This window comes from Scyliorhinus torazame, chromosome 13, assembly GCF_047496885.1.
Source record: "Scyliorhinus torazame isolate Kashiwa2021f chromosome 13, sScyTor2.1, whole genome shotgun sequence".
Taxonomy (NCBI): Eukaryota; Metazoa; Chordata; class Chondrichthyes; order Carcharhiniformes; family Scyliorhinidae; genus Scyliorhinus; species Scyliorhinus torazame.
Window position 1 is genome coordinate 170,730,745 of NC_092719.1, and position 20,145 is coordinate 170,750,889.

The following is a 20,145-nucleotide window of genomic DNA, read 5'->3' on the forward strand; positions in this document are numbered from 1 at the left end:
GAGGCTCCTGGATTCCATTACCTTCTTCATTTATAGTCGCACTGTCCTGTCCCTGACCACTGGCCGGCTGAATTCAAGGTAGTGGGGTGTGACTGTCTTCTGAAACACAGCGTCCAGGTAAATCTACCACTCCCTGATGTGTCAGAAGTTCAGACTGCAGCTCATCAATTCACCGCCAAAGTTCCTTGAGCAGGCAACATTTGCTACAGATGTGGCCATTAGGAACCACAATGGGGTCCACCAGCTCCCATATCATGCAGTTTCTACACGCAATGCCTTGCCCTGCATCTCTGTTTTACTTAGTTCATATTTAATTTGTTTTGTGAGGGCCACAAAGAATCCTGCACGAGTTGAAGGATAGAAAGAAATAACATTTATTTACAATAACATATATACACAACAGCAGCAGCAACTCCTTTGCTGCTCACTCTCTTCTAGCTGGTTCCAAACAGGCCAGCTTTATTTCTGCAGGGAATCTGCTAATGATATCTCCGCCCCCCCCCCCCCCCCCCCCCCCACTCATTGGGGAAACTCATACTCCCAAAGGATTGTGGGATTGCCATTAGTCCCCAGCCAGTGGTAAGCAGGCAGGTTATAACCATGGGCCCGAGGATTCCCCCTCTGAGGCGTCCTGTGACTCCATCTCGGAGTCGGAGTCCGCTGCCTCCGTCATCTTGGCGTCTCTATCTCCACGAGGTTCTGCAACGACCTGCGCAGGCTTTGAGTGCGGCACCTGAGGAAGATTGTGAGGAATACTTTCCACTGTGTCTGGCCTCTGCGGCTGTAGAAGTGAGCTCCGGGGGCAGGGAATCTTTGGAAGGGATGATCTTCTGGACCGAACGTGGTCGACATGCTTGTGCTGGGGCTGACCCTGAGCTTGCACCTGGTAAGAGATGGGGCCCATTTGTCGAAAGATTACGCCAGGGACCCACTGGGCACCACCAGCAAAATTCCGAACGAACACTGGGTCACCAGGCGCAAACCGATGCCGAGAAAAACCATGTCCCTGCCGTTCTTGTGTGCGGTGTACCTTTGCGCCAATGACCGGGAAAACCATGCTAAGGCGGGAGAGAAGTCTCCGGCCCATTAGGAGTTCCGCGGGAGCTACCCCAGTCATCACATGTGGGATGGTCCTATATGAAATCAAAAAACAAGCCAGTCTCATGTCCATCGACCCGGAAGACTGCTTCTTTAGGCCTCGTTTGAATGTCTGTACTGCGCGCTTCATTTGAAGCCGGGTGGTATGGGACGGTGCGGATATGGCGTATGCCGTTCACCTTCATGAACCTCGCTTGTGAACGGAGTGCCGTTGTCCGTGACCAGCACCTCGGGGAGGCCATGCGTGCTGAAAGACAAACTCACCTTCTCGATTGTTGCGTAGGACGTTGTGCCTACAATCTTATGCACCTCTAACCGTTTAGACTGGGCATCGATTAATAGAAGGAACATGGATCGTGAAAAGGGCCGGCGAAATCCGCATGCAAGCGCGCCCAAGGCCGCCCTGGCCATTCTCAGTGATGTAGGAGCGCGGCCAGCGGAAGCTTTTGATGCTCCTGGAAAATGGAGCAGTTTTGGGCCGCCTTCTCAATGTCGGTGTCGAGGCCTGGCCACCAGACATAACTCCAGGCCAACATTTTCATTTTGGTCACACCCAGGTGCTCACTGTGCAAGTCTCTTAGTATCAGCTCCTGTCCTTTTTCCAGGACAATCACACGCGTCCCCCACAAGAGGATACCATCTTCCACGCTAAATTCTGACAGCTTGGAGGAAAATGCCCGCAACTCGCCTGGGAGCTGTCTATGCTGCCCACCATACAGGACTATGTGCCGAACCTTTGACAGGACTGGCTCCATCTGGGTCCACTCACGGATCTGTGATGCCGTGACAGGCAAGGTGTCCATAAAATTTAGGGTTGCAACCACCTCACCAGTCGTGGGATCGACATGGGGCCGGTCGATAAAGGCAATCGGCTCAGTGCATCGGCATTCGCTATCTGGGTTCCTGGTTTGTGCTCCAGAGAATACTCGTAGGCAGCGAGCAACAAAGCCCAGCGCTGGATCCGTGCTGAAGCAATGAGCGGTATTGGCGTAGCCTCTCGGAAAAGTCCCAGCAGAGGCTTATGATCAGTCACAATCGTTCTCCGTCTCCACGTCCTCGGGAGTAGTCGCTGCAGGTTCATTCAAATGGAAGGCTAGCCCCAGTTTCTGTCGGAACATCAGCGCCTCTGGCGCCCCCAGAACCGGCGTTTGGGACAGGGTTGGCGCCCACAAGTCTGACACGGACATGGCTCTTCATCCATTGGTTCTGGAGAAGGCTCCCTTCGGGGTGGAATGTCCGACGGCTACTGACGTCGATCCAAGCGTCGCCTTGCCCAAGGTACCGCAGGGGTGCGGGGGGACGCTTTCGGACGGAGTGGACGGGGTTGGGTTAAAATGTTGCCCCACTAAGTTCACAAGTTCATCAAATGTTTTGGTGTCCGGCGCAGCTGGGTACGTAAGGCTCGTAATCACCCCAAACGTATGCGGGTCGCAGGCGGTGAACAATATGACCACCTGGCGCTCATTTTCGGTGAAGTTGTTTGCCCGGAAAGAGTAACGCATCCGTTGTGCTTATTGGTTCCAGCTTTCCAGCGCAGCGTCAAAAACATCCAAACGACCATACAGAGGCATGGTATAATAGAAAACAACTTCCAACCTGTATCCAACAAAAATCCAGGGAGGTGGCATCAGCTGTGTAGACTGCTATTCACTTTAACCCTCGTCGCCAGTTTTGTGAGGGCCACAAAGAATCTTGCACGAGTTGAAGGATAGAAAGAAATAACATTCATTTACAATAACATATATGCACAACAGCAGCAGCAACTTCCTTGCTGCTCACTCTCTTCTAGCCAGTTCCAAACTGGCCAGCTTTATTTCTGCAGGGAATCTGCTAATGATATCTCCGCTCCCCTCATTGTGGAGGCTCATACTTCCAAAGGATTGTGGGATTGCCATTAGTCCCCAGCCAGTGGTAAGCAGGCAGGTTATAACAATGTTATTTTAAATTTCCAACTGATTTTTAGGTTTTTAATCTGTAAAATATTTATGCTATATGTCTTTAATCTGAAGGCGATTTAGAATGGGTAGGTCAACTGAGCTGTATTTACCAACCAATGAACTTAATTTTCCTGAGATGCCACTTTGCTTTTTTTCACTCTGTTTATGCTGAGCCCCCACTGCCTCTCTCCATGCTATTTCTCACTCTGAAGCTCCTCGCTGTTCCCCGCTGCTTTAACTCACCGAGATTACCTCGCTCTCGTTATTCAAGATAATGCATTTGTTTCTCCTCTTTTTCTCTCCTGTTTTAACTATTATTTTTCTGAAATCCGAAGAATAGTTTTTTAAAATAAATCTAGAGAACCCAATTATTTTTTTTCCAATTAAGGGGCAACTTAGTGTGGCCAATCCACTTAACCTGCACATCTTTGGGTTATGGGGGTAAAAGACACGGGGAGAATGTGCAAACTCCACACAGTGACCCGGGGCCAGGATCGAACCCGGGTCCTCAGTGCCGTGAGGCAGCAGTGTTAATCTAAAGAATAGTAACTGGAAATGCCATTATTTTTATTGCTGCGGGCAAACTGATTAAAATATAAAAGTGAAATGCACTTTGGCTCCAGCAAAATTAGGTGCGACAACCCCCTGTTGCATTAGTCATATTTTGAGTATGGTCTTGGGAAAGTAGCAACTAAATTAGAGAGCGGCTCTACTATTGCATAAAAGCACACAGCAAAAAGTCTAGCTTTTGGTCTTGTGAATTGGCTATGTCTCCAAATATGGGATTGAAATTGAGAACTTAATTTCCTTTGTGCAGAGCTAGTGTAAGGTGGTGTTGCTCTATTAAACCATTCTTTCTTTCTTCCTCTTGTTGTTGATACTACTGCAGTCTAAAGTTTTTTTTTTAATTTACCAAGTATGGTAGTTTCTCACAGTAAACTGGTGCAAGCTGAGACAAGTAGGAAAGTTACAGAACAGGTTTGGTATTTGTTTTCTTAAACTGTACAGAATTCTTCTAATTTCCTCTGTATTAATAATTTGGTAAGTATGCACAACATATTTTCTTTACTTTTATTAGTAAAATCATGCCATTTGATGTCAATTGTTTTCATGTAGATTATATGTGGCGCAGTAGATAAAGTCAAGTAAATGTTCTACAAGGTGCTTATATATGTTTAAAAAGGACATTATTACTAATGACAGCCTGATTGTGTTTATTTGTCTCTACTTGTCATTTATATGTGCCTTACTTTACAAAAAACATCCTTAAGGACACATCACATTCTTTGAGGTAGCAGAAATCCAGTGTTCTAAGTTTTTTTAAAAATTCTTTGGGTCATTTAGTTTTTGCACCATGGTTAAATCTATTGCTTCACATGCCTCCCAGTGGCTGGTTATGAAACAGCATTGGCACAGTTACTGCTCAGCCAGCTGCTGAATATTTGTTTCATTTTTTATTTATGGGCACAATTCAGCCCGCGAGAGCAGGGTGGCATGGTGGTGCAGTGGTTAGCACTACTGCCTCACGGCACTGAGGACCCGGGTTCGATTCCGGCCCAAGGTCACTTCATGTAGAGTTTGTGCATTCTCCCTGTGTCTGCATGGGTCTCCTAGGCCATTAGAGATCCCCGGGTGGTCAGGGCCAGGTGGTACCTGACAGTGCCACTTGGGTGTCCAGGTGGCACTGCCAGGGACACTGGGATGCCAGGATGGCAGTACCAACGTGTTTAGGTGTCAGGTTGACATTACCAGAGGTCAGGCTCAGCAGAGCCTTGCCCATGGGGAGGGGGGGGGGGCATTGGGGGTGTTGGTGAGGTGGTGTTCCAGGAAGCACAAGAAAACTGAGGGGCTGGGAGGGCAGAGATCAGGGCAGCCGGTCAAGATGGCACTGTAATCTGCGAGGAGCACATCCTACTGACGAACTGAGCGCAGCAGCAGGAAATTGACTGGTGTGGTCACGGCAGGGAGAAATTTCCTGAGGCCCAAAAAACGGGAACGTGCCGGTGATTGGTGGGTTGAATCTCAGTGCTGCAGCCACCGAGAAACTCCCCACCAAGTGTACCTGAAAGGGGACTTAGTTTCAAGTCCGTTGAATTGTGCCAGTTTCAAGTCTGCTAAATCGTACCCTATATTTCAGAGTTCCAGCATCCGTAGTATTTTGCTTTTTTGCAACAAGAGTCAGCAAATGTTTTTTTCTGAATGGGACTTTGTCAAACAAAACAAATAACTTGTTTAATCTTTGATACATTTATTACCCAGTGTGCACAATATTTAACCTTTTAATAACGTGTAAATTTGTACATTAAGTTTGTTAGTCTAGAGGATATAGCTTATGAATTTAAATATCTGATGAGAACATAGAAGCAGCTAAAGAGGAGAGAATCTGATCGAATTGTTCAAAGTAAAGAGGTATTTTGAATTGGTAAATTAGTAAAAAATAATCTTTCAATCTTTCAAACATCCATGGATATGAAATTTGTGCCAAAGGACTAGGGGTTCATGATCTGTCCAAGAAAGGAGAAAGGGATAATTTGGGTATTAATATCCCAGTTTGACGAACAGTTAGTCTACTTCTTGCATAACTGCAAGATTATGATCAAAAGATGTTGAAACTTTTTTTTGTAATGCAGGATGTTCAGAAAACAAAAGATAGTTTTAATATTTGTATTTGCAAACATTAGAAATAATTCATAGTTTTAAGTGTGTTTAATTTAATGGTTCCGTGCTTGGAAGGGTAAAACCTATAGTTAGATGCATGCTGGACAACGGTTAGTTGGTTTCAGTTCCAACTGTGATTCTATTGTGTTTGGGCTACGGCGTGAAGAATAAATAAACCAGCAATGGTTACTTAGCAACTGGGACCTTGGTAAAGTACAGAAGTCTTTAAATTTTAGTTTTGCTAATTTGATTGCAGTTGGAGATGGGTAGTGAGAGAGAGAGAGAAGGTAGCTCTCTCAACTCAAATAGGAGGAGTTGGCTTTAGAAGACTAAAGAGTGAACATCTCTCTCAGCCTTGTTCTTTAAATCTCTCCAGTGCAGAAGGAGGCCCTTCAGCCCATCAAGTCTGCACCGACCCTGTGAAAGACCCCCCCCCCACCACCACCTAAGATCAATTCCCCATCCTATCCCCTTAAACCCAAGTAACCTTTTGGACACTTGGAGGCAATTTAGCATGGCCAATCCACCTAACCTGCACATCTTTGGACTGTGGGAGGAAACCGGGGCACCCGGAGGAAACCCATGCAGACACTGGGAGAATGTGCAAACTCCACAGTCACCCGAGGTCGGAATCGAACACGAGTCTCTGGTGCTGTGAGGCATCAGTGCTAACCACTGTGTCACCATACCACCCCTTAGAAGTAAAGCCACACTATGGCCTAATGATTAAGAGATGCCAGAAATCTAAAGTCTAGCTAGTTAAGGAAACTAGAGAAATGAATAGAAGTTGCCATGAAATCTGGAGTTAAGGTACAGAGGAAACTGGGAACCAGAACAGATTGCTATTCAGTAAAGTCACAAGAGTTGAAAAGCCATTGGATTGTGAGAGGCCAGGAAGATATCTGCACTAGTTGCTAAGGTTTAACAAATTAGTAGTTTGGGGGACATTATTTGAAATAATTGTGGAAATCAGTGGCTTGACCTCAAGAGTTTGTGTAAAACCCTTTCAGACAAAGGAAACCTGAAGGGGGAGGTGTAAACCTTGATGCAGCAGCGGAGGGCAAGCATAATTTTGTAATCAGTGTTAATCTTAAATTGTGTGTGTAATTGCTAAACTAAGGGGGTGTAAAGGAGTATTGTATAATAATACAATTTTTCTTGTTAATAACTTTTTTTGGTGCTAAAACTAATTAGTGGTCCTGCGACTCTGTTCCTCCATGTTTTATACAAAACAGTAAAAGTTACGGTTCAATTATACCATCAGCTGGGATCATAACAAGGAGATTGTCAGGACATAGAATTCCCTAACAGAAATTGTGGAAGCGGAATCTGTGACATCTTTCAAAAGTGAAGTGTGTAATGTTTGAAAAGGAAAGAAAATAGAAGAGGGGATAAAGGACAGAGGAACAGAACAAGGTGCACAGCTATTTCAGTGAGCTGGCACAGGTTGCTATTTGAAACCATGCATATTTTAAAGTGGACAAATGGAAAAAAATATAGGAAACCCAAAGCTTAGAGCCCCAATAGTTGAATGTGCAGCTGTGAGTTACTATTAGTTACTGTGATGGCCATGGCGTGTTACTAGACCCAGTGACAGTCAGGAGCACTCGATGGATGCATTGATGTTCCTTGCTGCTCGTCTTTTAAAAAGCTGTTCAAGTTTGCATTGCTGGCTGAAGGAAACTTATGCTGTGAGAGCCAGTGGCCAAAAGACTATATAAAACAATGTGTAAAGCTTTTCTCATAATATACACTCCCATTTCCAAAACTCAATAACTTCCCTTTTTAACCAGCTTCTTTGAGGACCAGAAGAATGATGCAGGTTGATTAATTTTCTGCCAAACATGTAAGAAAGCATCTAACATCTAGGTCTTTAGTTAACATGGAAGGAATTTATATAAATGCGATTGCTTAAGAGCTTTGGGAGCAGATACATTTTTATCTATATTTCAAACTTGAGTAACAAAAATATTTTGTGCACATGAACTTTCAACTTCAGTTTAAATTAAATGCAATCACTTATTTTCAATAACAGTGATTTTTTTTTCTCTTACAGTCTCTGGTGCTTCTCAGTAAACTTCCCTATGTTAATTTTTTCCATTTCCTACTGAAGTTGATTGCACCAGAATATTTCGACAAAAATGAGCCTTGTCTAGAAGCGGGTGAGTACCTTTAAACTGTTTTTATACGACAGCATGAGTTTTCGGCGAGCAGGTTTGCTGAGCAAACTTGCTGTCTTGTAAATTGGCTGCACTGTATGTACAAACACAAAACTTTGTAAGTTTGTTATGTTTTAGGACTGTCTTTCATTCAGGGTAAAATGGAGTAGTGAAAGGGGTTATGTGACCTCCAAATCCCACTTGACAACGAGCCTGAGTGACTTGGTTGGCAGTGAGGCTCAAATTGTTTTACTGAGAAGACTGCAAGATATACACACCTGTAGACAATGTCAGGAGGATCTGTGATGACTTTGGGTAGACAGTTAGGCTCCATGTCTCACAGGGATGTATTATTATCAATGTCAGGCTTTATAACCTGCTATACTTTAAGATGTCTATGTAATTCCAAGATGGGATGGAGCAGGGGCTGGTTTAGCACAGGGCTAAAGAGCTGGCCTTTAAAGCAGACCAAGGCAGGTCAGCAGCACGGTTCAATTTCCGTACCAGCCTCCCCGAACAGGCGCTGGAATGTGGCGACTAGGGGCTTTTCACAGTAACTTCATTTGAAGCCTATTTGTGACAATAAGCCATTTTCATTTCATTTCATTTCAGTTGTGGATACAGAAGATAGTTGATTAGCATTTCTACCTGAATACATGGTCCATATGATTCACATTGCCAAGGAAATGGGCTCTGAGAGGAGAACAGACGATTCTCTCAATCAGGGCAGTCCACACCAATCAGTGAGAGATCAGAGAGATGGGCAAAGCTAGTTTCTATTGTTCACACACAGACTGCGGGTAAGAACTTACACTCAGATTGAAGAGACCAAATTCATGAGGATTTTAATGAGGTCAAAAGATCTGCCAAGCTTTGGCTAGAGGAGGGATCTCCGGGGAAAACCTCACCCTTGAAAGTCAGTTTGGGGATTAAAGGTTATCCAGCAGGAGAAGGAAAAAAGAAGAAAGTGATCCAAAGAATAGCTTCGGACCGGTTCCTGGAGAATGAGTTGGCCACATTAAGGGACAGAGTGAAATATAACTATGGAGGGCAATTTTCCAGTAGTTTTAAAAGTTAAATAGGGAAATTTTTATGTAGTTTAGGGTTTAAGTTTCTTACTGAAATAGTGTTCGGTCAATGGTGTTTTTAGTTTGTTGCAGTAAAAGCCTTAAAACTTGAAATCCTGCTGCATAATCTTTCCAGTCAGTTACATGAAGTTCAAATATTTTTAAATTTATCGATCTCTACGAGGTTTGTAACATGTGGGTGTTGATTCCCAAATTTCTTTCTCCGTCAGTCTGGCCTCAATAAAAGTCGAGATGGATTCGCACGTAAAAAGAAGTTATTTTATTCAGCTTGCAAGCTTGATTCATTTCATAGAAACATAAGAGACATCCAGTCTCCTACATCCCAGAAAGCGAATGAACAAAGAGACAAAGGGATCTCTGCAAATCAATTCAAATGGTATCAAGTTTCACATACTCGACGCCCATAGGTCAGCCTATATCCCTCCTGACCTGTTTGACCTATTCTGATTGGCTCACTTCCAATCCCTTTCTCTGGCCCCTATCAATGCAGCATCACTCTCATAGACACACCTCTTCCTGCTTTTTCCATGCGGTCTCAAATCCCTTTGTCTCTATCTGCCAGAATCAAAGTGGCTTATTTCTACATTACATTAACTAATATCTCTAAAGTAACTATTTTATATCACATTCGTCATTCCCTCCTTTTATCATTCCATGATAACCGAACTATCCAATCCATAGCTACGGTTCCTCATCTAAAAAGATCCGTCGCTGCATTTCCAATTCCTGTCTTAGCCCCCCTTCATCTGCCTCACCCTCATGGATTTTAACAGTTAAATTTTTTTCTTTCGGTGATTGGGGCAGTGATCTGATCCAGTGCACCCCGCATTCTACCCATCACACATTTAAGGATGGCCAGGCCCACAAAGATGCAGCCGATAGCTACCACTAGATACATGGCCATATTTATCAACCAGTCCTTCCATCCTCCAAATCCCCAGTTACCGCAAGAGCCAGGATCCTGCATCCCGTCCAAGTGATCCCGTATGTGATCCATAAATTTAGTGATGTTACCGGTCAAGTCCTGAACTCCCATGATACACTTGCCCTGTACTATGGCGCATACCCCACCCTCACGGGCCAGAAGATAGTCAAGAGCATACCGGTTCTGCATTGCAAACAACCGTAGCTGAGACAACTCCTTGGTTATTGCCCCGAGGGCTCCCAAGGTTTCATTTCCCAAGATGGTAAGGCCGCAAATAAAATAATTCCGATCACTGACAGCCAAGGAACCCCCCCACACCTCCCAGTGTCAATACGCTCAGAATGCCCCACCCGGCTGAGTGGCCCCGGTTGGGTGCAAGAACCTGAGGTTTTTTCCAGTTCTCCCAAAATTCAGCAGAGACTGCCCGGCGTGCTAACTGATTATGCAGGTTCCACGCCGAAGGGCAGGGGACTGTGGTAGGGACTAGAGTCCCTATAGCAATTCGGCGGGGAAATGGGGGTGACAAAACGTTGGTCGCTGTACCATTAAATAAAAAGTAGTATCCTTGTTCCGTGTGCAGGCTAGCATCACAATCAGCATATCGGTTGCGTAAGGACCCCCCAGTAGCCCAGTTTATCCAACTTTGAAATGCCCATTCGGGCCGCCCAGCAATGCGGAAAGCCCTAGTCCCAACAGTGATATGAGAGACATTCGCCCAGCCACAGAGGAGCTGGAGGCCGGCATTCAATGGAACGCAAGTGGTGTTGTAACAAACGCATTGGCCAGACGCCTGGGTGATATGGCACCTCCTGTCCGTACAGGTGGGAAACAGACATGTTATATTTGTGTCCACCTCTACCAGCAAACAGCCATATCCTTCACTGCTGAAGCAATTCTCGTACGACCGGGAATCCCTATTGGGAGTGAAGTGGCTAGGTATGTACGCCTTCCACCGTCGCAGCCTATCGTACTGTGAATGGGAATTATCCCGAGGAAGGGGAAGGCAAATAGCCGGTGGTGCTGAACCCGGATCGTAAGGAAGGGTGACCTGATCGGGCAGTGGTTCGGAATGCTGACAATGAACCACCGTTTGGGGAGTGACCCAAAGCGGTGAAACAGAAAATAACCTAGACACCGCTGCAGGGTTTGGGTAGCAGACAACCCGTCCCTGGCCATACAAGCGGTGGTAAATCTGGTAGAAGAGATTCATACTACCCGGGTTTTCCTCAGTTTGGCCTTTAATTAACTTAAGTGTATCTCCCGGTAACCTACGTTCTAGCTGTACTTCCCTTCTCATACGCCCCGTCCTCTCTCTAGTCCCTTTCTCTTTCTCATAGCCTCTTCCTACACTCTTCTGACAGCCTGATTTTACCTTTATTGTACCACTCTTAACACATCCAAAATCAAATTTACATGTATTCCAAAAACAAGGCAATGTCCATATAATGTTCCCTTCCCATCGCCGGGACCGGTGCAACTGCTTCATGACTCCTGCATTCTCCTTAACTTTGATGACCTTCCATGAGTCGATACCATGTCCTCGTATATGGGGGCAGCGAAGAACATCACCTTTGCATAGGTGATGTATCCTTGTAGATTGGTTGGGGCTACACAGATACATAATATTCCCCTTTTCCATGTCCATCGCCAATAACACGCCAAGCGAAGTGAGGCCAAATATCAGACAGACGATGCGTAGCCACTCCATCATGCTCCCCACCTGTAAAATAGCACTGGAGAAGGGAGGCAGGTTAGTATCCGACCTTTTACAGTAGTGGAGATGGACTCAATTTACAGTGATGTAGGTGGACCCAAGCACTTCGCCCCTCCACTTTAACTGCTGTGGGGGTGGTAAGGAGAACTTGGAAGGGCCCGTCCCATCGCGGCTCCGACCCCTTCCGAGTCCAATTTTTGACCATGACATAACTACCGGGCTGGACTGAAAGTGAGCTAGGTACTGGGGGCAATGGCTGGTGAGCCGCGCGGACTTGGCCATGGAGTTCCTTGAGCACTTGCGTGAGGGCTAGAACATAGGTGGTCATTTCTTCAGTCATCTGATGAAACTGAACCAGTCTGGGAACCTGCAGGCTCCAGGGAGTTCTAAGAGGCCTGCCATAAAGAATCTCGGCGGGAGAGAGCCAGGCCGGTCCCGCAGCTGGAAGAGGGCAACGGGGAGCAACTTAAGCCATGTCAGTCCCGTGTCTGCTCTTAATTTAGCCAATTTAGTTTTGAGGGTCTGATTGTGTCTCTCAACCAACCCGGCCGCCTGCGGTCTGTAAGCACAGTGTAACTGCTGGCGTATGCCCAACTGGGAGCAAAACTCCTTGTTAATTTGTCCAATAAAATGAGGCCCATTATCAGAACTTAACTGAGCTGGTATACCGTACCGGGGAATGATTTCCCTCATCAAGACTTTAACCGCAGTAGCAGCTTTATTATCGATAGTCGGATACACCTCAACCCATCTGCTGAACACATCCACAATGACCAAAACATATTTGTAACATTGACACCTTTCCAACTCAATGTAATCCATTTGGAGCGTCTCAAAGGGACCACTGGGCAACGGGGTTTGCCCCTTCCCACAAGGGATACCTTTTCCGGTGTTATATTGCTGACAAATCAAACACCGATTACTGATACTTTGGGCCAACCCCTGCATTTTAGGGTGCCACCAAGTGTCCAGCAACAAATCACTAGTCCCTCGAGCCCCACAATGAGTTGCAAAGTGTACACATTCAATGACCCATAAAGCCAGCACATCAGACATACAAGTCTGATGTGCAGGCGTGGTCCATAAAGAGGAAACAGACTCATATGTACAACCTAACCGTTTCCACATTTGTTTATCACTCTCAGGAGCGTCCTCCTGTAACCTTATGACGTCTTGGATGGTTGGCATTGGCTTGTCAGAAGCAGACATATTTATAGTAGATCGTTTAGTCTGACTTAACATCTTAGGCACCATCACTTGCTGAATTTGCGCGGCTGTTCGCGCTGCACCATCTGCTCGTTCATTACCAACGTCAACTGGGGTTGTACCATTCGTGTGGGCAGCGCATTTAATAACGGAAATCTGCGCTGGCATAAGGAGGGCCTGCAGTAGGTCATTAACTAAACCCCGGTGGGATATTTGACCACACATAATCATGTCAGGTTGTTCTGACGAAATGTCACTCAAATCGCCCCTTATTGTGGTAGCTTCCTGAATCAAGGCTAAACAGTCGTGACCAGGCGCGTCCTCATGGACAGGGGTACCGCTAAGAAAACAGGCTGGATTGATAGTGGTACAGTATTTAAATGTCAGACGTGGATTGTTCAAAAGGTATATCTCATACCTATTCTGACGAGCTGCGGTAAGATGCTGAGTCTGCAGTTGCCTCAGTAGTGCGATGACCGAGTGGGAGCTATACACCGTAATATCCTGTTGGAGGGTGAGAGCATGTAACGGCTATGCGATGGCATTGATTGAACATAAATCCTGTACTAATCGGTACTGGTCTGGTTTGGCTGGTTTAGGCACAGCAAGTATGGGGGTGCTACATTCTGATTGGCAAGGGACCAAAATACCCTGTTTCAACAGCTCTTGAATTAATTTATCTATTGATGCAGCAGCTTGAGATTTCAGGGGGTATTGTCGAATGGAAGGTAGCTTTACATGATCCTTAATCATCACCTTAATAGGTGTAACATTTGTCTTTCCCACTTGTGATGGGTATTCCGCCCAGACCTGTGGATTGACATATTCCAACACATCATGTCCCCTGTGATGCTGCAGTCGAGTGTTAATCGTTTCAGGGACCTCAAAATATTTTATGGTAGTGCCGTCCGGCATGACTTGAAGTGCGTAGTCTGTTGGATCTGAATGATCCACTGCCCTCCTGACCATTCGCCCCATATCCCTGGCATGGTACTGGTCATGGACCTGACGTGTAATATGAGGGCTTATCGAAGCTGACTGTGGCCATAAATGTGGTGATATTGTAACAAAATCGGCTGTACCTTCTTTTCCCGTGACTGTGGCTGTAACCTTGACTGGCCATTCGGTCTCAAGTAATGGCCGGTATTTGTCCTCCAACTCCCTGTTTCGTCCAGTTCTGTCATAGGCCAGGGTAACGTGATGCAGTGACTGTTCAACGTCTCACGTCCACCACTGGGGGTGATAGAAATATAGCACTGTTGTCTCATCCTCCTCTTCGCTGATCCACCCACCCAAAGTCACTATATTGAGGCTCCTGCTGGTAAACTACCATTTCTGCCGCTTGTTGGGGTCGCAGATCATCCTTTTTCATTACATACTCAGTCTTAACCTTTGTAACTGAGCCTCCTTCTTGGCCTACACCCTCCTTCCAGTAAAATCTGACTGCCCTTGCCATCTGGGAAGGGCTGTTCTCTGTCCAATTCACGTTATTACATTTCACAGCAGTAACCACAGAAGGTGGTAGGCAATGCATTAACATAGCACAGTATTGAGGGGAATTCTGACCATTTTGATACAGCAAATCGCCTGACTGCCCCCGGTAGATTTCATTAAAACGCTCCAGAAATTCCTCTGGCTCTTCAGTCTTCCTAGGTTTTAGGTCTAAGATAACAGAAAGATTTATGGGCCTTTGAAATGTGCTATTCAACGCATTCAAGATCTGTGTCCTTTTCTCTATTTGCTCTTTTTTTTTTAAACTTAAATATGTTTGAAAATTCAAATTGAATTACTGCAACTTGCAAGCTTAGCTCTGATCTCAACTCAGAACTAAATTTACAATTTGCTTAACACAAACTTGTATAACATTTACAACTTAATTATTTCTTTATCTTAACAATTTTTCTTTTAACAAGTTTTTTTTCTTTTACATACGCATAAGTATTAGCAAAATCAACTATCTCCAGATTGACACTTTTTAAAATGGTGTCCATGATCTTCTTTAAGTTTCTATTAATCTCCAGATAAAATGAGATAAACCTTATTTCAAGTAAGTAAAACTTAAGATTCTGGCAATTTCAATCAATTGCTTTCGAAAATAATAACTTTTATCAAAGAGGTGGAGAAACCCACTGGTTTCCTTTAATTAATTCAAAACGTAACTTTGCTGGAGTTCACTGACTCAAAGGAAAGGTATCCGATTACACTAGCGACTGGCACTGTTATCTCAAGGCCTGAGTGAGAAGCACTGTCTGGCATGACTTTGCCTGCTGCTGTTAACCCTTTGAGAGACTTCTGCTTCAACCAATATGCAGCATTCCCCACAATCTCAACTAGCCCTCGGAACTGCGTTTTTCGCCAATACAGTCCAAGGAGACAATTTTGGCTTAATCAACTATATATTTAAAACACTCACACATAGAGTTGAACCATCTTCAGATTTAAAAACAGTTATACTGGACTGAACCTTCATTACTGAAGTCCCATCAGCCCCTGAACCCATATAATAGACTGAACCTTCATTACTGAAGTCCCATCAGCCCCTGAACCCATATAATAGACTGAACCTTCATTACTGAAGTCCCATCAGCCTCTGAACCCTTATACTTGGAATTGAATCATCATTTGCGATGTCACATCAACCCAGAACCCTAACCCAAGCCGAAACAACAATATGAAATCCCATCAATTAAATTGCTAATCCCCAGACTGACCTGTGATTTCGTCGAGGCGGTCTTTCTGTGCCAACCGCGAGTGACCAGACTAATCAGACGATAAGAAGAGGGGAACAATCAATGCGCGGTCGTTTTCCAGTTCTACATTGAGGGCCCTTTGTTCCCCATCCTCCTGTTCATAATCAGTCTAATTCTGATTTCGCAGTTGGATCAGGATCGCCCTGAGAAATCCCGGGTTTCGGCACCAAATGTTGATTCCCAAATTTCTTTCTCCGTCAGTCTGGCCTCAATAAAAGTCGAGATGGATTCGCACGTAAAAAGAAGTTATTTTATTCAGCTTGCAAGCTTGATTCATTTTATAGAAACATAAGAGACATCCAGTCTCCTACATCCCAGAAAGCAAATGAAAGCAAGAGACAAAGGGATCTCTGCAAATCAATTCAAATGGTATCAAGTTTCACATACTCGACGCCCATAGGTCAGCCTATATCCCTCCTGACCTGTTTGATCTATTCTGATTGGCTCACTTCCAATCCCTTTCTCTGGCCCCTATCAATGCAGCATCACTCTCATAGACACACCTCTTCCTGCTTTTTCCATGCGGTCTCAAATCCCTTTGTCTCTATCTGCCAGAATCAAAGTGGCTTATTTCTACATTACATTAACTAATATCTCTAAAGTAACTATTTTATATCACATTCGTCATGGGAATCCAACATTACAGACGAGCAACACTGGTTTTGATATTGAAGTCAAGAGTTGAGGAATAATGTTACAACAAAGAGAAGGAAAAGATTTCTTGTGATGATTATGACATCATCATCAACAACTTGCATGCATATAGCATCTTCAACTTAGTAAAACATATCAAAATGTTTCACTGGAATGTTCTGAAACAAAATTTGATGCTGAAGTACATGTGGCAGTATTAGAACTGCTGACCAAAGGCTTGGTTGAAGAGGAAAATTTTAAGGAAATCTTCAAGGAGGAGAGAGGTAAAGTCATGGAGGGGTTTACTGAAGGGATTCCAGAGGGTCTCAGCAGCTGAAGGCACAGCTGCCTGTCACTAAAATTAGCTGCTCCGCTGGTCACAGTGTGTTATTAAGCCCATTAAGACCAATGGCAGTCAGTAACACCCAGCGCATATATAGATGTTCCTTGCTGCTTGTCCAAAATTACGTTGGTCATCTTTGCCTTGCTGGCTCTAGGAAACGTATGTCGTGAGAGCTAATGGCCAAGAGCAGTACAAAAGCTACATGTAAATCCCATTTCTCATATTCTCTGTTAACCATTTTCAAGACTCAGTCACTTCTCTATAACCAGCTTCTTTGACGTGCAAAAGATGTAACCATGTAAGAAACCATTTAACCTGTAATATTGCTTCTCTTGAACACTCATCTGAAATCGAGAGCTTTCATTGCATGCTGTCACTCTGCAGCATCAAAACCCCAGGCCTCTGGACTGCCAGAAGTTTTCCCAATTTAGTTGCACTTACTAATTACGTCTGCAGTACTGTATTTGATAGCTGGTTTGGCTAGAACTTTCTATTTTTGTAATTAGTAATTAAACATTAAGGAAGATAGATCCAAATCTGTTCTGCTAATGCAGAAATACATGAATTTGCTTTACATTTATATGTTTAGATGTAATTATAGCTTGAATATATAGTTTTTGTTCAAATCATCAACCAATAACTTATTTTTTATTTTCTTCCTCCTTTTTCCAGCCTGTAATGATCTTGATCGTTGGCCTGCACCAATCCCAGGAAGGACACTGAATCTTCCCACGATGGGGGTCGTTATAAAGGTACAATTATTAAAGTCTTAGTTTTAACCTCCGATCACTTGCACAAATATTAAATACAATTTCACAGAGTAAATACATTGACACCAGAGCCCAAAGAACAATTAAATGTCTTTGCTTCCTTGAGTCCTGATGACCTCATTCATTTTGTATCAGAGCAATCTTAATGTCACTAGATAGATACTGTAATTAGCACTTCAGTTATGCACGTTGTAATTTACTTTCTTCAAATCGTTTGGTTCAGTAATTTATCCTAATCATTCCTTTTCATGATTTCATCAAGGCTCAGACAAACGTAGGAGGAGGAAAAAAGAACTAGGTGATCAAAGTTGATCTAAATTGTGTTAACAGATTAACTTTATTCACAGAAAGACTTCCGGTTGCGGCTATGTAGAGCTAAGTCGCACGTTCGGCAGCTCCAGCTAGAAACGGACTTTTGGGCTCCTTTTAGAGCCCGTAACGGCGCTTGCTCGACCTTTCCCGGTGTGGGAAGGAGATAGCAACATTCCCCCAATAGTGTATGGCTTGGACCAGGAGTGGGGCGACCAAAAAAGTGGCAGTGAAGCAAAAGAAGGAGCAAGGGAGGAAGACCAAGATGGCGGCGGGTGGAGACCAGGCAGCATGGATGCAGTGGGCGCAGGAGAAGCAGGAGTTTCTTCAGCGCTGCTTTAGGGAGCTGAAAGCGGATCTGCTGGAGCCGATGAAGGCGTCAATTGATAAGCTGCTGGAGACCCAGACGGCCCAAGGGACAGCGATCCGGGAGGTCCGGCAAAAGGTCTCTGAGAACGAAGATGAGATCCTAGGCCTAACGGTGAAGGTGGAGGCGCTCCATAAAAAATGGCAAGAGGGGTTTGAGAAGAATCTGCGGATCCTGGGCCTCCCGGAGGGATTGGAGGGGTCGGACGTGGGGGCCTATGTGGTCACCATGCTGAATTCGCTGATGGGAGCGGGGTCTTTCCAGGGGCCCCTGGAGCTAGAGGGGGCCCACCGAGTGTTGGCGAGGAGGCCCAAGCCCAACGAGCTGCCGCGGACGGTGCTGATGCGGTTCCACCGGTTTGCTGATCGGGAGTGCATGTTAAGGTGGGCCAAGAAGGAGCGGAGCAGCAAATGGGAGAACGCGGAGGTCCGGATCTACCAAGATTGGAGTGCGGAGGTGGCGAAGAAGAGGGCCGGGTACAATCGGGCGAAGGCGGTGCTGCACAGGAGGGGGGTGAAGTTCGGCATGCTGCAGCCGGTGCGTTTGTGGGTCTCCTATAAGGACCAACATCATTATTTTGAGTCCCTGGAGGAGGCGTCGGCCTTTGTTCAGGTGAAAAATTGAACTTGGACTGAGGGTCAGGGGCGGGGGGCTGCGGTGAAGGGATGGTTGGGGATTGTTGTGTTGTTTTTTGAGGGGGAGTTCTTTGGTCATTGTTGGTTCTTTGTTTTTCGGTGGTTGGTTGGGCACTGTTTCGGTTGGGTCCGCCGGGTGGGCTCATGGAGGGGGGCAGTAAACTGCTTGGGGGGTTGATGTCCGGCAGGGGGGATGGGGGCCCACGGGAGGGGGGGGGGGGGGGGGGGGCAAGGGGACGGGGCCTGAAAAGGGAGCTGCGCCAGAGGAGGCAGGGCCGGGCGAGTGGAATGCGCAGGCTTTTTCCCGCACTAAGGGCTGAAGGGGGCAGGGCCGGGCTGGGAAGCGTGGGCTTTTTCCCGCAGTGGGAGGGGGAGAGCCTGCTGGTGGGCAATGGGGTGGGAGGGGAAGTTCCACACTGGGAGGGGTCGAGGGAGCGGCCGGGGTCAGCAGGAGTCGGCTGACTTATGGGAGTGCAATGGGGGGAGCAATGCAGCTGGGGGGGGGGGGGGGGGGGGGTTATCCGGGTTGCTACTGGAATGGCCAAGGAGGAGCTGGAGTCGGTAGAGGAGGTCGGGGGGCGTCTGCCGCTGTGGGGAATGGGCCGTGCGGCGGGGTGCGGGCACATGGCTAGCCTAGGATGGGATATGGCTAGTCGGGGGGGGGGGGGGGGGGGGGGGGGGGTAGCCCCCTGATCCGGCTGATGACCTGGAACGTAAGGGGACTGAACGGGCCGGTCAAACGGGCCCGGGTGTTCACGCACCTGAAGGGGCTGAAGGCAGATAAGGCCATGCTTCAGGAGACGCACCTGAGGGTGGCGGATCAGGTAAGGTTGAGAAAGGGGTGGGTAGGCCAGGTGTTTCATTCGGGGTTGGATGCAAAAAATCGGTGTGGTCCCCAATTCGGGGGAACCACCGGTTTGTCCCAGGGAGGATGGACAGAGGGTTCCTGAGCAGGCACAGCGCAGGTCTTAGAAGGATGGGGGACCTGTTTGTGGACGGGAAGTTCGCGAGCCTGGGTGAGCTGGAGGAGAGGTTCGGGCTCCCCCCGGGAACACCTTCAGATATATGCAGGTAAGGGCGTTTGTTCGGCGGCAGGTGGTGGAGTTCCCACTGTTGCCGCCACACAGGGTCCAGGACCGGGTGCTGCAGAGGGTGTGGGTTGGAGAAGGGAGGATCGCGGCAACGTATCAGGTGATGCAGGAGGAGGAGGCCTCGGTGGAGGAGCTAAAGGGTAAGTGGGAGGTGGAGTTGGGTGAGGAGATTGACGAGGGTACGTGGGCGGATGCCCTGGGGAGAGTGAACTCTTCCTCCTCTTGCGCGAGGCTCAGCCTCATACAATTTAAGGTGCTGCATAGGGCTCACAGGACCGGGGCAAGGATAAGCCGGTTCTTTAGGTGCGAGGACAGGTGTGTTAGGTGCTCAGGGAGCCCAGCAAACCACACCCACATGTTCTGGGCGTGCCCACGCTGGAGGACTTTAGGAAGGGTGTAGCGAGGACGGTGTCGAGGGTGGTAGGTTCCAGGGTCAAGCCGGGCTGGGGCTCGCAATATTTG

The 20,145-nt window shown here is 46.4% G+C and overlaps 1 protein-coding gene across 1 annotated transcript in view; it reads left to right on the top strand.

The window, feature by feature from the left end:
• Positions 1 to 20,145, top strand: part of dennd6a (DENN/MADD domain containing 6A) — a 213,996-nt gene that overhangs the window by 83,154 nt on the left and 110,697 nt on the right. The window contains exons 6-7 of the mRNA XM_072472432.1: positions 7,750 to 7,855; positions 17,184 to 17,263. Of these exons, the coding sequence (XP_072328533.1) occupies positions 7,750 to 7,855; positions 17,184 to 17,263 (186 nt within the window). The remainder of the gene's footprint in view (positions 1 to 7,749; positions 7,856 to 17,183; positions 17,264 to 20,145) is intronic.